This window comes from Monodon monoceros, unplaced genomic scaffold, assembly GCF_005190385.1.
Source record: "Monodon monoceros isolate NGI ecotype Baffin Bay Population unplaced genomic scaffold, NGI_Narwhal_1 Super_Scaffold_1, whole genome shotgun sequence".
NCBI classification, from domain to species: Eukaryota; Metazoa; Chordata; class Mammalia; order Artiodactyla; family Monodontidae; genus Monodon; species Monodon monoceros.
In genome coordinates, this window is record NW_021703765.1 from 64,237,771 (window position 1) to 64,251,982 (window position 14,212).

Sequence of the window (14,212 nt, forward strand, 5' to 3'; positions counted from 1 at the left end):
CCCTTCTAGCCTTCATAAGAGTAACAGTCTGTGGCATTTGCAGGCCACTGTATGATTCAAAAAGACTTTGGCATCTCATTAACTAATTCGATTTTCTCAGTATTTCAAAGTAGAGAGAGAAGGTGGTTTTTGCCATATTTTACACATGGGAGATTGAGTCAAAGAGAAGTTTGGTAACTTGGTGAGTCAGTAGTGAACCCAAAACTTGAATGTGTCCACATCTTGTGTCTTTAAGGTTAGTGCATTTCCACAGATGTTGTGGATGTGTGACACCTTGAAATATTACTGTTGGGATTCTTTAAAAAAAATAAGGGTTCCCTACACATCATGAGAGAGACATTTTTCATTCTGAGTGTTTAAAGGCATACAAATTGGGGGACTTCCCTGGTGGCGCAGTGGTTAATAATCTGCCTGCCAATGCAGGGGACACGGGTTTGTGCCCTGGTCTGGGAAGATTCCACATGCCGCGGAGCAACTAAGCCCGTGCGCCACAACTACTGAGCCTGCGCTCTACAGCCCGCAACCCACAGCTACGGAAGCCCGTGCTCCTAGAGCCCGTGCTCCGCAACATGAGAAGCCACTGCAATGAGAAGCCCACGCGCCACAATGAAGAGTAGCCCCCACTCGCCACAACTAGAGAAAGCCCGTGTGTAGCAACGAAGACCCAATGCAACCAAAAATAAAAAATAAATTAATTTTTAAAAAATGCATACAAATTGGGGACATAGGGTGTATGTGGGAAACTATTCCAGATACAGAGAGAGATGGTGACCTCCCTGCCCTTCTCACCACTCCCCTGTCATCTGAATGTGCCTTATGCAGCAGCACAGATGTGGTCCTTGGAGAACAGTGTTTCCTATATGAGCCTCACCCAGTAGTAAATGAGGTGATTTTAGCCAATATTTGGACAAGGCATTAAATCCCATTAAATTTTCATATTTTTTTTTTCTTGTTACCCAAAGGACAAAGTCTCAGTTTGGTGCTAGCATATCTTTTAATACCTCCCCAGCACTCAGTCATCCCACTTTTAACTAAGAGAACTGGCCTCAGTCTCAGCAAACTTCAGGTAAACTTTAACCATGTTACTTTGTTTTCATTGTATTGAATTTTATGACTGCCTTTTGTTAGTAAAGCCATAATGATTTTTTTTTTTTTTGCGGTACGCGGGCCTCTCACTGCTGTGGCCTCTCCCATTGCAGAGCACAGGCTCTGGACGCGCAGGCTCAACGGCCATGGCTCACGGGCCCAGCCGCTCTGCGGCATGTGGGATCTTCCCGGACCAGGGCAAGAACCCATGTCCCCTGCTTTGGCAGGCGGACTCTCAACCACTGCGCCACCAGGGAAGCCCAGCCATAATGATTTTTATCTGAAGTGGTAATACATGCCTTCCCACCCCGCCTCGGCTGTGCCATGGCTTGTGGGATTTTAGTTCCCCAACCAGGGATTGAACCCAGGCCCTCGGCAGTGAGAGCACGGAGTCCTAACCACTGGACCCCAGGGCATTCCCGTGCCTTCTTAGGTACATTTTTTTTTTTGCGGTACGCGGGCCTCTCACTGCTGCAGCCTCTCCCATTGCGGAGCACAGGCTCCGGACGCATAGGCTCAGTGGCCATTGCTCACGGTCCTAGCCGCTCCGCAGCATGTGGGATCCTCCTGGACCGGGGCACGAACCCGTGTCCCCTGCATTGGCAGGCGGACTCTCAACCACTGCGCCACCAGGGAAGCCCAGGTACATTTTTTAAAGTAAATAAATTTTATTAAAAGAAAAAAGAAATAGTCCAGATGGTTTTGGAAATGGCAAGACTGGCAGAGGAGCTGCAGGAATGATGGAGGTCTGGAGACCCTGTGGTAGAGGAGGCCTGCGCAGGCCGAAGGAGGCAGGGGGCACTGGCCGCTGATGCCAGGAGTCTCGAAGAGGACCTCTGCTGTGTTGAGGGATGGGCTAGTTTGAGTGATGGGTGGTGGCAAGAATGGGGCTTGCATGGGCAGTGTTCTGGTCTGAGCAGCTGCAAGGGTTGTGGTATTAATGCTTCTCTTTTTTCCTTTTTCTAGAAACGGACCTGAATTTGAAGCTAGGATACGACAGAACGAGATCAACAACCCCAAGTTCAACTTCCTGAACCCCAATGACCCTTACCATGCCTACTACCGCCACAAGGTCAGCGAGTTCAAGGAGGGGAAAGCCCAGGAGCCTTCGGCTGCCATCCCCAAGGTCATGCAGCAGCAGCAGCAAGCCACCCAGCAGCAGCTGCCCCAGAAGGTTGGAGCCAGCCCCTCCCTTCGCTTCCCCAGGGCTAAGGGAGGCTGGGACAGGGAGGGGAAGATAATGAACTCTGCTGTCCAGACCTCACAACCACCCAGGGAGAAACTTGAGGTCTTTATCCCCATCTTACAGAGGCAGATGCTGAGACTCACACAGCAAAGTGTTGCTGACAGTTGGCATTTGCTGAATGCTGCCCTTCTCGCTCTGTGCTCAGTGCTTTGGGAGCCTTGTCTCATTGGTGCCTCACAGCGGCTGCGTGAGGAGGCCAGTAAAGTGACCATTTTTCAGATGAGGAATCTGAGGCTTAGGGAAGCACAGTTTACCCAAGGCTGCAGAGTCAGGACCCTAAAGTCCATGCTCTCAGTTCCTACTCTTTTCCTTGACCGTGGCGTGAGGGCAGTGTTGCAGTGTGGCTTGTGGACCCCTTCTTGGGCATCCCTCCTACTGTCTCACCTTCCCAGGGCCCCTCTTTCTGGCCTGCCCTAATACCCCCTTAGCACTAGGGACGATTAGGGCTGTCAGTGAGGACAGGAGGGGCCCACACATTTTGCCTCCTGTGTAGACTTGGACTAGTCGTTTCTCTTTGCTTCACTCCTGAGCCATGGTGGCAAAGGCTGCCCCTTGTTTTACAGTAGGAAGTAAAGGTTGGAATAGGTTCTGAGACCTTGTGTTGCAATTTACTACTCCTAGGGCCTCAGGTGACCTCAGTTTCCTCATCTATAAAAAGAATTCACAGTACTTGTTCTGTCCACCTTGTGGTTCGTGTAGTGGCCAGATGAGGTAACAAACGTGGAAGTCTTCTGTCCAGTGGGGTCTTCTGCACACATGTAGAGCTTACTACATCCTCTCTCTCCCTTGGGCGGGGTTTCATAAGCTGTGTTCCTGTTAGATCTTCTGCCACCCAGTTTTGGTCCTCAGTTTCAGGGCAGCAGCAGCGATACAGAGGGACTCGGTTCTCATTCAGAAAGCCACTTAGCGAGTCGAGGCTACAGTTGGCCAAGAAATCGGTGCCCTTGTGAGTTAGGATTCTCTCACACCACGTGCCAATGGCGTGTTCGTGATCAGCAGAAGTATAGAGGTCTGTGCCGTCTGCCGGGGGTGCGTCCCCGCCACCTCTCTGGAGTCCCACCACCCCTGTGCCTCTTGCCTCACGTTCCCTTTGCATCTTAGGTTCAAGCCCAAGTGATCCAAGAAACCATCGTGCCCAAAGAGCCCCCTCCCGAGTTCGAGTTCATTGCAGACCCCCCCTCTATCTCAGCCTTCGACCTGGACGTGGTGAAGCTGACGGCTCAGTTTGTGGCCAGGAATGGGCGCCAGTTTCTGACCCAGCTGATGCAGAAAGAGCAGCGCAACTACCAGTTTGACTTCCTTCGCCCGCAACACAGCCTTTTCAACTACTTCACGAAGCTGGTGGAACAGTATACCAAGGTGCCTGGGCAGGGCGGGGGCCAGGGTGCTGGGCCCAGGGAAGGAAGGCATCTTACCATCAGCACTCTATCCACTCACTGTCTGCAAGGACCCCGCTCCTGTGTGGGGCCCCCAAGCAGATGTTAAATATCCCAGTTCAGTATAAAATCTTGATTTCTATTCAGTTTTCCTAGTAAATGCAACGTAGACTGCTGTTTCTAAAGAGAAAGGAAACGCGTGATTGATAACTAATTAGGTGAGTGCCTGCTGCGTGATAAGGCCAAGTGATGCTAGTTGCTTTTATGTACATTTAAATTAAATTTCAGTTGCCTCAGTAGGGCTTGAGAAGAAGCAAGCTCTTAATAGTTGCCTCCTATTATTACCTAATTTTATCCTCACAAGAATCCATAAGGTAAGTGTTTTCCTTCCTATTTCAGAAAGCTCAGAGAGGTGAAGTACTTACTTGTGGTCTCTCAGCTAGTAAGTAGCTGCACTGAGATTTAACCAACATTTGACTCTGAAACCTCTGTTGTTTTCCACCCTAAAAAGTACTTTGAATTAGAAGTATCATTTAAATAGGCATTGGGAATCAATTTAAAATAAATAAGTGTAGCCAGTATTGAGTACTTACATTATGTAGTATCTTCTCATTTAATCCCTAATAACCTATAAGGTAGCCACTGTTATTATATTTATTTTACAAAAGAGGAAACTGAGGTACAGAGAAGTTAACTTGACCAGGGTTGCACAGCTAGGGGGTTGCGGAGCAGAGACTTGAGTGCTGACATTTTTATTCCAGACCCTAAGATCTTAATTATCATGCTGCGTTGTTGCAATCAAGAATGCAGACAAGTCAATACTGGTATTTAAAATAATCAGATCGCTAATTTATTAAAAAGTATACTGGTATAGATATGCCTGTGGAACATTTTTCTTGCTACACACATAATGGAGGTTGTCTTTCCTTTTTAGTGGCATGGTTTGCACATCTGTTTTTGATATCTAGAAACAATATGTTAAAGATCTGATTTGAAAGGTTATGTAATGATATCCTCTAACTTCATTCACTTTAAGTATATAACTAGAAAGAATGACAAAAATGTTTGTGTTTAGGAAGTCCAGAAGCTAGGAGAGTAGCTGAAATAACAATCATTCAAGTCATAAGACCCAAGGGTTATTGTAACTACACAGTATCAATTTTAAGTGAGCCCTGGGTTAATTTCTGTCAGTGGACTGCTTCCAGAGTTAAAGGTCCGCAGATTCCTTTTTATTCTGTTAACTTTCCTATTCCTTCTCCCTCAGAATTTGGGTATTGACATTCATTAATCTGAGGGCACTGGTGTGTCTCTAGGCCTGGGAACTCTAGGAGCAGATCAATTCCTGAGGAAGAAGGACAGAGAGGATGGAGTGGGGCTGAGCTGCTTTTCCAGTGAGAGTGGATACACTTGGGGTAGTTGGAAAGACTGACTGTTTTAAACAAAGCCAGCATTCGTTCTCAGCAAATATGCTTTGAGTGTCAGACACTGTTCTAGGTGCTGGATATGTAGCAGTGAGCCGAAGACAGAGAAACCCCTGTCTTTGTGGAGACTGGTCTAGTGAAGGGGCAATAAGCAAGTGCAACATAAGTGTATGTCGGATGGTGATAAATACTATGGAGAAAATGGTAAACAGAAAGCAGGGGATAGAAGTCTAGGGAGGTGGAGCCTGTGGGCTGTAGTCTTCAATAAAGTCATCAGGGGGCCTGTTGGCATGTGCAGAAGGGTAAAGGGCAGATCCGCCCCCTGAGAGCAGTCATCACATGCTGACTGTGTGCTCAGCGATCTGGTGGTGGTTTTGCATACTTTCCTGCTACCCTTGGCAACCTTTTAAGTTGATGATGCCAACTTTAAGTGGCAGTGTCACCATTTTGTAGAAGAAAACCAAGTTACAGAGGTTGAGTAACTTGCCCAAAGTTGCACAGCCAAGTGGAGCTGAGATTGGATCCCAGCATCCCATGCTTTCCTTTCTCCTGTGCCTTTCCACAGGCCCAGGAAGGCCACTTCTTTGTCCCGTGTTGTGCTGCACTGATAGTTGCTTTAAATCTTCTGTGTTTCAGATCTTGATTCCACCCAAAGGCTTATTTACCAAACTCAAGAAAGAGGCAGAGAACCCCCGGGAAGTTTTGGACCAGGTAAACTAAATTTCTTATAACCAGTTACTGACGGCACTAACGTTACATTGTGTAGGTTCTGTTGTGTGTTTGGAAGTAGTCTCCGAACCAGTACCTTCTTATGCTCCAGGCACAGTCGTGGTGGGAGGAAAGGCCTTGAGGCTACAAAGACCAAGAAACCTGGATTCTCTGCTTCCCAACTTTCTGCTCTGCTGTCTGCTTCAGTCTCTTCTTTTCTTCTGTTGCTAGAAGCCAGCTTTTGAACGGGTTCTCTGGTGACAACTGCCTTTTGAAGTCCCAGGTTTTCAGAGTCGAAGAGAGAGGGCATATTGGTGCTGGCTGTTCTGGGTGGCTGCTTGAGGCTTCTGTTTTGCAGGCTTTCAGACTGCTGCTGTTTTTGTGGGCACTTGGTTGTCATGCAAACTTCTGGGAGGGAGTTTGCTAGCCACTCGCCAACTCAAGCAGAAAACTTTGAGGTTATAACAAACAGCTGCCCAGACAGAAGGTCTCTCTGGGCCCCAGACAGAAGGTCTCTGTGGTATTTCATATTTTCATCCTGTCCAAACTCTGGGCCTGGCTGAAACCAGGTACAAATACCATAGTCTGCCCCAGGAAGTTCCCCTTTATGGGCAGATCAGCTTCCTGTTCTGAAGGAGACGTTGGCTTTGGTGAAGGCCTTGGAGATGATAGCCTCCTCAGGAGCAGACCCTGATTCAGCTCAGCACCACGCTGTTTCCCATCCCTTCAGGTATGTTACCGAGTGGAGTGGGCCAAGTTTCAGGAGCGTGAGAGGAAGAAGGAAGAGGAGGAGAAGGAAAAGGAACGGGTGGCCTATGCTCAGATTGACTGGCATGATTTTGTGGTGGTGGAAACAGTGGACTTCCAACCCAATGAGCAAGGTAGGTCTATGAGGAAGGTAGGTCTGTGACTCCAGTTAGGGGAGCCAGGAGCTTGGAGCCATCCTGGGAGATCTCTTCCAGCTGTCCCCAAGGAGCAGCAGAATCCCTCAGAGGGTTCTATGGGTATCTGTTTCTTTTCTGCTTCTGGAAGACTTCACTTCTACCCCATTGCCCCAGTTAAACCCAGTTGAACAAGAATTATCGTACCTGACAATAATGGCCCAACGGGTGGGCCTCTGGAGATAGGAGAGAAATCAGACAGTCCCAGCCCTCAGAGAGCTAACAGTGTAGAGAGAGCAGATAGATGGGCCTTTGATAAGGAGCGTCTGTGTGAACCCTGCCTTTGACTCTGGCTCACCCTTTGCCAGGGAACTTCCCTCCCCCCACCACCCCAGAGGAGCTGGGGGCCCGAATCCTCATTCAGGAGCGCTACGAGAAGTTTGGGGAGAGTGAGGAGGTCGAGATGGAGGTCGAGTCTGATGAGGAGGACGAGAAACAGGAGAAGGCGGAGGAGCCTCCGTCCCAGCTGGACCAGGACACCCAAGTGCAAGACATGGATGAGGTATGCTCCTGGAGCCCAGGGAGATGGTGCTCTCCTCCAGAGAAGTCCAGCTCCCTTGTGAATCTTGAAAGGGAGTGTGGGTTCCTGAAGAAGGAGTCCTGGCTGAGTAGCTGCCCAAGCCCAGGCAGCACACAGCCTCTTTCCAGCTCAGGCAACAAAGATTCATTCATAGGCAAGGATCTGAAAGCTGTGCTGGCCGTGTTCTGTGACCTTCCTCCTTTGCCCAGGGGCCCTGCTCACTGCCGACCCCAGGCTGGCTCTCAGTTAGGGAAACCTCTATACCATGTACTTTGACGCTTTTGCGCTGAGGCCCAAATGATCAGCAGTTTCCAGAGCTTTTCTTTTTTTCTGGGTTGGGGCGCACACCATGTGGCTCGCGGGATCCTAGTTCCCCGACCGGGGATCGAACCCATGCCCCCTGCAGTGGAAGCACGGAGTCCTAACCACTGGACCGCCAGGGAAGTCCTCCAGAGCTTTGCTAAGTGGCTTTTGGCCTCGTCTACCCCCATCGAGGCAGGCCCTCCAAGCAGGCATAGAGTCTGCAGAGCCAAACTGCTTTCCTCCCCTCGGAAAGAATTTGTGTGCAGCCTGAGAATAAAGATGCATGTGTCTGGGAATTGACTTTTTCTCTCCCTCCCAGCATTGCTTCTTGAGGAGCTACCATTGAACGCTGACTTGTTCCCCGCACCCCTCTTCAGCACGTTAAGTGCCCTTGGCCTCCTGTGACTGCCTGGCGCCAGCTGCTGGAAATGCCTGGGCAGAGCGTTAGCACCACGGCCCCCAGCACTCCCATTCATGCTGTGAGGAAGCAGCTTGGCCAGCTGCCGGCTGGCCTCGGCTGCCCTGGGAGGCTTAGCACATGGATGCTGACTGGCAGGGGCCTAGGCTCTTTGCCACCCTGAGAGCCACCAGGGCTCAGCTGCAGGGAGGTGTCTTCTCAGCCCCTCTCTGAGTCCTGCCACTACTTTGCTTTTCAGGGTTCAGATGATGAAGAAGAAGGGCAGAAAGTGCCCCCACCTCCAGAGACACCCATGCCACCGCCTCTGCCCCCAACTCCAGACCAGGTCATTGTCCGGAAGGACTATGACCCAAAAGGTTGGTTCTGCTCTTCTGCCCTCATGTTCCTCAGACCTGTCCATTTTTAGGAGGGCTCGAGGTGGCTTGTCATAAAGGCATTGATAGCTTCTCTGTCATAGGCCTCACGATGGGGAATGGGACTTCGTCATCTCTGGTGCTCTGGTGCAATGCCTAGTGCCAGGTACAGCGTGGCACTGAATGGATGGTGCACGAATGAAATAGCACCCTTTTAACCTGGGCTGCCACCCAGTATTCTCACTCAAGGATCTCTTTTGCTTTTTAGCTTCCAAGCCCCTGCCTCCAGCCCCTGCTCCAGATGAATATCTCGTGTCCCCCATCACTGGGGAGAAGATCCCTGCCAGCAAAATGCAGGAACACATGCGCATTGGGCTTCTTGACCCCCGTTGGCTGGAGCAGCGAGATCGCTCCATTCGTGAGAAGCAGAGTGATGATGAGGTGTACGCACCAGGTGAGGTTGGGGGGCATCCCCCACTCTGTCCACACCCCTTCTTTGACTCAGCCCCATCTCACTTTGGCCCATGGGGAATCTCTGATCAACTTTATGCTTTAATCAAACATAGAAGGTAACAATTGAGGTCAATAAAAGCTTTTGAGGATAGGTGTAGCCTATGACACTACAAAATAACTTCCCATTTTCTAGAAGGACTCTTCATAGGGATTCTTCCAAAGCCAGGCACCTGATGTGGATAGCATGTGTCCATTGACATCCTAGTGCAAGATCTCACTACAGCTGGGAGAGGTGCTCACTCTCAGGGCTGTCTTAGAATGAAGGCTCTGATGGCTGGAGTACACTGAGCACCTTGAAATGAGACACGGTGCCTTGACTGTGTGTGAGAAGCAGCATGATAGGGAGGGAGGAAACTGTCCCGGAGGCAGGAGACTAGGCTTTTATTCCTGACTCTGCTACTTGCCACGCCACTCATGTGACCCTGTCTTCTCAGTTGCCTTTTGTAAGTCAAGGGGTTGGACAAGCCCTGGTTTACAGGCTTAGTGCTCATTGGGCAGCCTTCCCTAGGCTCAGAGGACAGGCGTGCTGCATTGGGACCCACAGATAGCCTTGTCCCATGAGAACAGCCTCCACCCTGCACCAGTAGAGCTGCTGTGTTGTCAGAAGGGCATCTGGTTTAGTTTCCCTTTCTGTCCCCTGCCTCCGTTCTGTGACTATATCCAGGTCTGGATATTGAGAGCAGCTTGAAACAGCTGGCTGAGCGGCGTACCGACATCTTTGGTGTAGAGGAAACGGCCATTGGTAAGAAGATTGGCGAGGAGGAGATCCAGAAGCCAGAGGAAAAGGTGCAGCTCAGATGACTCTTAGTGCCACCCCCCCCCCCCCGTCAGACTCACATTTGGGCTCAGTTCCAGGAGCCCTGACAAGCTGTGGCTTTGCTTTCCCATGCAGGTGACCTGGGATGGCCATTCCGGCAGCATGGCCCGGACCCAGCAGGCTGCCCAGGCCAATATCACCCTCCAGGAGCAGATCGAGGCCATCCACAAGGCTAAGGGCTTGGTGCCAGAAGATGATACCAAAGAGAAGATTGGCCCCAGCAAGCCCAATGAAATCCCCCAGCAGCCACCACCTCCGTCTTCAGCCACCAACATCCCCAGCTCAGCCCCACCCATTACCTCGGTGCCCCGGCCACCCGCGGTTAGCCAGCAGCCACCCTGTGACTGGTCTTTCAGAGCTGGGTTCTTGGGGTTAGACATTGCAGGCTGAGAAGGGCAGCTATCTCACAGCGGGCCCAAGCGCTGAGTGGGTCAAGTTGAGAGAAAAAGAACCCTTTAGTTAGAAGTGGGAACCTCCAGCCTGATCTTCTATCTGTGTGGGAGGCTTGGAACAGGGAGGGAGGCGAGTGGCAAATGTGAGAAGTAGGCTTGGGTCAGGGATGGGCTGGAGGGCTTAATGGGTCTTGGAGGACTGCTAGCCTGACTCCAGGGGGCTAAATGGAGGTCAGTGTCTTCAGTGGCTCTCTCAGTGTTTGCCAAGAGCCGCTGGTTGAGTTCCAAGTGGAAAGAGGGTTGCCCTGGGCCTCTCTCAGCATAGTTCCTGTCAGGGCCCAGCGTGAGGCTGCACTCACAGCCCCAGGGGGCTGAGTCGATGCTGTCCAGCCCCATCCTCAAAGCTGCAGGTGGCCAGTTGCCAGCTGTGTGTGCCCTTAGAGTGCAGCCTTGGCATCCTGTGACCTGTGGGTCTTCACCCCCACAGATGCCACCTCCCGTCCGTACCACAGTTGTGTCTGCAGTACCCGTCATGCCCCGGCCCCCGATGGCATCAGTGGTCCGACTGCCTCCTGGTTCGGTGATCGCCCCCATGCCACCGATCATCCATGCGCCCAGGATCAACGTGGTGCCCATGCCTCCCTCGGCCCCTCCTATCATGGCACCCCGCCCACCACCCATGATTGTGCCGACAGGTTAGTGGGTCAGGACTACAGGCCAAGCCCTGAGCAGAGCAGTGGCTGATGGTAGTGCCAGCTGTTCCAGCTGGTGGTCTAGCCCAAAGGAGAGCCTTGAGTTCACCATGTGAGAGATCCCTGAGCTGGGAGCCAGGGACTTATGGCTCCTGGGGGAGATAGGCTGATATGGCAGAGCTGGGGTCTGTGCACCCAGAGGGGTCAGCCTGGACAGGCACAGAGGCCTGATGATGCTTGCTGTTGGCTGCCACCTGTTCCATCCATCGGTCCTGCCCTTCCTTCAGTTTTCTGCTACCCAATCTGGGCAGTCTCCCAGGTCCCCCTGCCAGGTAACTTACTGGCTGCCAGACTCAGCAAGGAGTGGTCCTTCACACCTCTGACTGGGAGAAATGGGAAACCTTTGCAATCCCCTTTTCACTCTCACCAGCCCTGAGTCCTGGGCCCTTCCTCCCACTCACGTGGCTGCTTATTCCTGTTCTTGCAGCTTTCGTGCCCGCACCACCTGTGGCACCCGTCCCAGCTCCAGCCCCTATGCCGCCTGTCCACCCACCACCTCCCATGGAAGATGAGCCTGCCTCCAAGAAACTGAAGACCGAGGACAGCCTCATGCCAGAAGAGGAGTTTCTACGCAGAAACAAGGTGTGCATCCCAGAGCCTGGAGTGTCTAGATTGGGCGAGGGGCTTGTCCAGTCCTGCCCCAGTCACACGCTTCCTGGCCCACCCTATTCTTCCATGGTTTTGGCTTCTGGGACCTGGGCCAGCCATTGGAGGCCCGTGAAACTTCTGAGCACACACTAGATGGGGGGGTCAGCAGCCAGAACAGACAGCTGTCAGTAGTCCCCCTGGTGTGAGCTGTCGCAGAGGCCAGCAGGGAGACCCAGCTGCACAGGCAGTAGGACTCAGGTGTGAAAGGGGTTCTGGACACTGGAGGGAATCCTGGGTGCGATTCTTAATTTCTTTGTGGCCTTTGCCTCCAGGTCTAGCCCTTAGAAGGTGGTGTGTTGTGGGGATCCTGTGGGGGTACTAGAAATAAGAGCTGGGAATCTTGGCACTGCTGTTGCCTGGGGAAGCTCCAGTGAGGAGGCAGAAACGTTCTGCCCCACCCAGTGCATTTGACCAAATCTTTTTTCTTTTTTCCTTTTTGATGGTAGTTTCCATTTCTTGAGTACCTACTCAAGTGTTGGGGCAGAACCACACATTTTACAGGTACTTGGTCTGTTGAATGCTCACAACATTACCATCTAGCAGTTGTGATCAACTGCTTTACAGACATGGCGTTGAGGCTCAGAGAGACCTAGTTAGCACGGAAGCTGAGTTGGGAACCCAGGTCTTCTGACCTCGCAATTCATATTCTTTCCTCCTGTGGTACTTCTTGAGGCTTGCAGAGCACTTTCATGTCTCTTCTTCAGCTCCAGCCTTACCAGTAGGCAGGGATTGTTCTAAAGAAGGGAAACCAATTCTTGAAAAGGGGGAGTGATTTGTTGTATGTTACAAGTGGTGTCAGTAGTGAAACAGGCCAGAGTCCAGGAGCCCTGATGGACAGGTGACATTATCTCGACTGGCCCAGGAATAGGAGAGCGTAGTTCCTGATTGATTCAGGCCTCCCCAGGCATAATGGCCACCTCCTGTTTTGCAGGGTCCAGTGTCCATCAAAGTCCAGGTGCCCAACATGCAGGATAAGACGGAATGGAAGCTGAACGGACAGGTGCTGGTCTTCACCCTCCCACTCACAGACCAGGTATGAGTTGCTCTCCCCAACTGGTATCAGGTACAGGGGAACCAAAGAGTCAGGGGGAAGCTTCCTGCAGCTGACCTTAGCAAGAGGTGACTGACCTCTCCTCGATCCCATAGGTCTCTGTCATCAAGGTGAAGATTCACGAAGCCACGGGCATGCCGGCAGGGAAACAGAAGCTGCAGTATGAGGTGAGTTGGGTGTCTGTAGTCCTTGCCCTCTCTGTTGTCCGAGAAGCTAATAAATCCCTTGTGGAATCAGAAGAGTGGGGAGACACCTGGGTGTGGTCATTTGAGTCCATCCTGGAAGTGATGATGCTGGTGGGGGGTGCTGGGACAGGTTAGTCTGACAGGGTGAGGCTCTGGCGGGGTCACAGCACAGTCTTGTATGGGGTTTGAATGCCTCAGTGACATCTGGGCACCAGACTTCGGAGTGCTCTGGTAGGTTTCTGTCCCAGTGGTAGAGCCATCCCAGTCAGTGTGGTCTCAGGTAGCCTGGCTTTGTGCTTGGACACAAAGGTGATAGTCCAGCTCACCTTGGTGCCTGCCAGGTCACAGAGGACTGCTGTGTTCTCCCTTTTTGGACATAGACAAATCCCCATTCTGGGCCTCAGTTTCCTCCTCTGTAAAGTGAGGCTGTTGAACTAGTTGATCTCTAAAGGTCTTATGATTTGAGAGTCAAAATTCCATGGGGTTGGTCAGGGCCAGATTTTTGGGGTCTTGACAGCATGGCTTGGTCGGAAGGAAGGAAAAGCAAAGCATTCTGGGAGGAACCAGAGACCTTCATTTCTGCCCTGTGCCACTCCCTTTCCCACCCCACCTTCCTTCAAGCCCTTGTATTTGCTAAGTTCAGAGTGTTGGGACTTGTGAGGCTGCTCTCTGAGTTCAAGGCCAGATTGCCCTGGGCTGAGGCACTACATCTGTTTTCTAGGGTATTTTCATCAAGGATTCCAACTCGCTGGCTTACTATAACATGGCTAATGGTGCCATCATCCACCTGGCGCTCAAGGAGAGAGGCGGGAGGAAGAAGTAGAGGAGAGAAACCTGCTCTCAGGTCCCAACTACTGCCGTTTTGCCTCTCCTGTCCCCTACCCCTGTCCCAGACCCAGGAGACCCTGCCTTGCACATTTGTTTCCCTCTTACTAAGTTTGGAAATCCAAATTGTCCTGCAGAGTTTCCCTCCCCACATAGATCAGAGAGGGCTTTCTCAGGCATTCTCCTCCCCAGTGGCCCCTGGAATCCCTTTGTGTTTGGGTCTTGATTTGAGGGGTCATTTCTTCAGGTAGCCCATTAGGGAATGTGAAACCAGGGATGTCCTATAGGATGTTATCATAGTGCCAAGTGACACTTGGCTGGTAGAATATGGTTGTTATCATTAATCATTTTGTATCTTGCCATGGGCTAATAAACCTCTCCGACCCTTCTCGTGAAGTTAATGTCATGAGACTTGTCTCCTGGCCACCTGTGCCCTGCCCAGACCTAGGAGCATGGCACAGTGCCTTGTGGCTCCTCTTCTGTTCTGAGGAATGCTGGGCTTTTAACTACATTCTTGCTGCCATCGAGTCTTCTATGACTCTTTCTTCGATATATTTTTATTGCCTTTTTGAAACACATGGATCCCCCAAAGGCATAGCCCTGTATGTATAACAGACTAATACGTATAACATGCCTTCCACATGCCAGGACCACAAA

At 51.3% G+C, this 14,212-nt stretch overlaps 1 protein-coding gene across 1 annotated transcript in view; it reads left to right on the plus strand.

Moving 5' to 3' along the window:
• SF3A1 (splicing factor 3a subunit 1) overlaps positions 1 to 13,951 on the plus strand; it is a 19,969-nt gene extending 6,018 nt beyond the window's left edge. Inside the window, exons 3-16 of the mRNA XM_029226450.1 lie at positions 2,053 to 2,260; positions 3,434 to 3,691; positions 5,766 to 5,840; positions 6,568 to 6,718; positions 7,087 to 7,280; positions 8,258 to 8,375; positions 8,641 to 8,826; positions 9,550 to 9,671; positions 9,778 to 10,023; positions 10,582 to 10,789; positions 11,274 to 11,428; positions 12,426 to 12,527; positions 12,641 to 12,712; positions 13,452 to 13,951. Of these exons, the coding sequence (XP_029082283.1) occupies positions 2,053 to 2,260; positions 3,434 to 3,691; positions 5,766 to 5,840; positions 6,568 to 6,718; positions 7,087 to 7,280; positions 8,258 to 8,375; positions 8,641 to 8,826; positions 9,550 to 9,671; positions 9,778 to 10,023; positions 10,582 to 10,789; positions 11,274 to 11,428; positions 12,426 to 12,527; positions 12,641 to 12,712; positions 13,452 to 13,553 (2,197 nt within the window). The 3' untranslated portion in view covers positions 13,554 to 13,951. The remainder of the gene's footprint in view (positions 1 to 2,052; positions 2,261 to 3,433; positions 3,692 to 5,765; positions 5,841 to 6,567; positions 6,719 to 7,086; positions 7,281 to 8,257; positions 8,376 to 8,640; positions 8,827 to 9,549; positions 9,672 to 9,777; positions 10,024 to 10,581; positions 10,790 to 11,273; positions 11,429 to 12,425; positions 12,528 to 12,640; positions 12,713 to 13,451) is intronic.
• Positions 13,952 to 14,212: the final 261 nt, after the last annotated feature.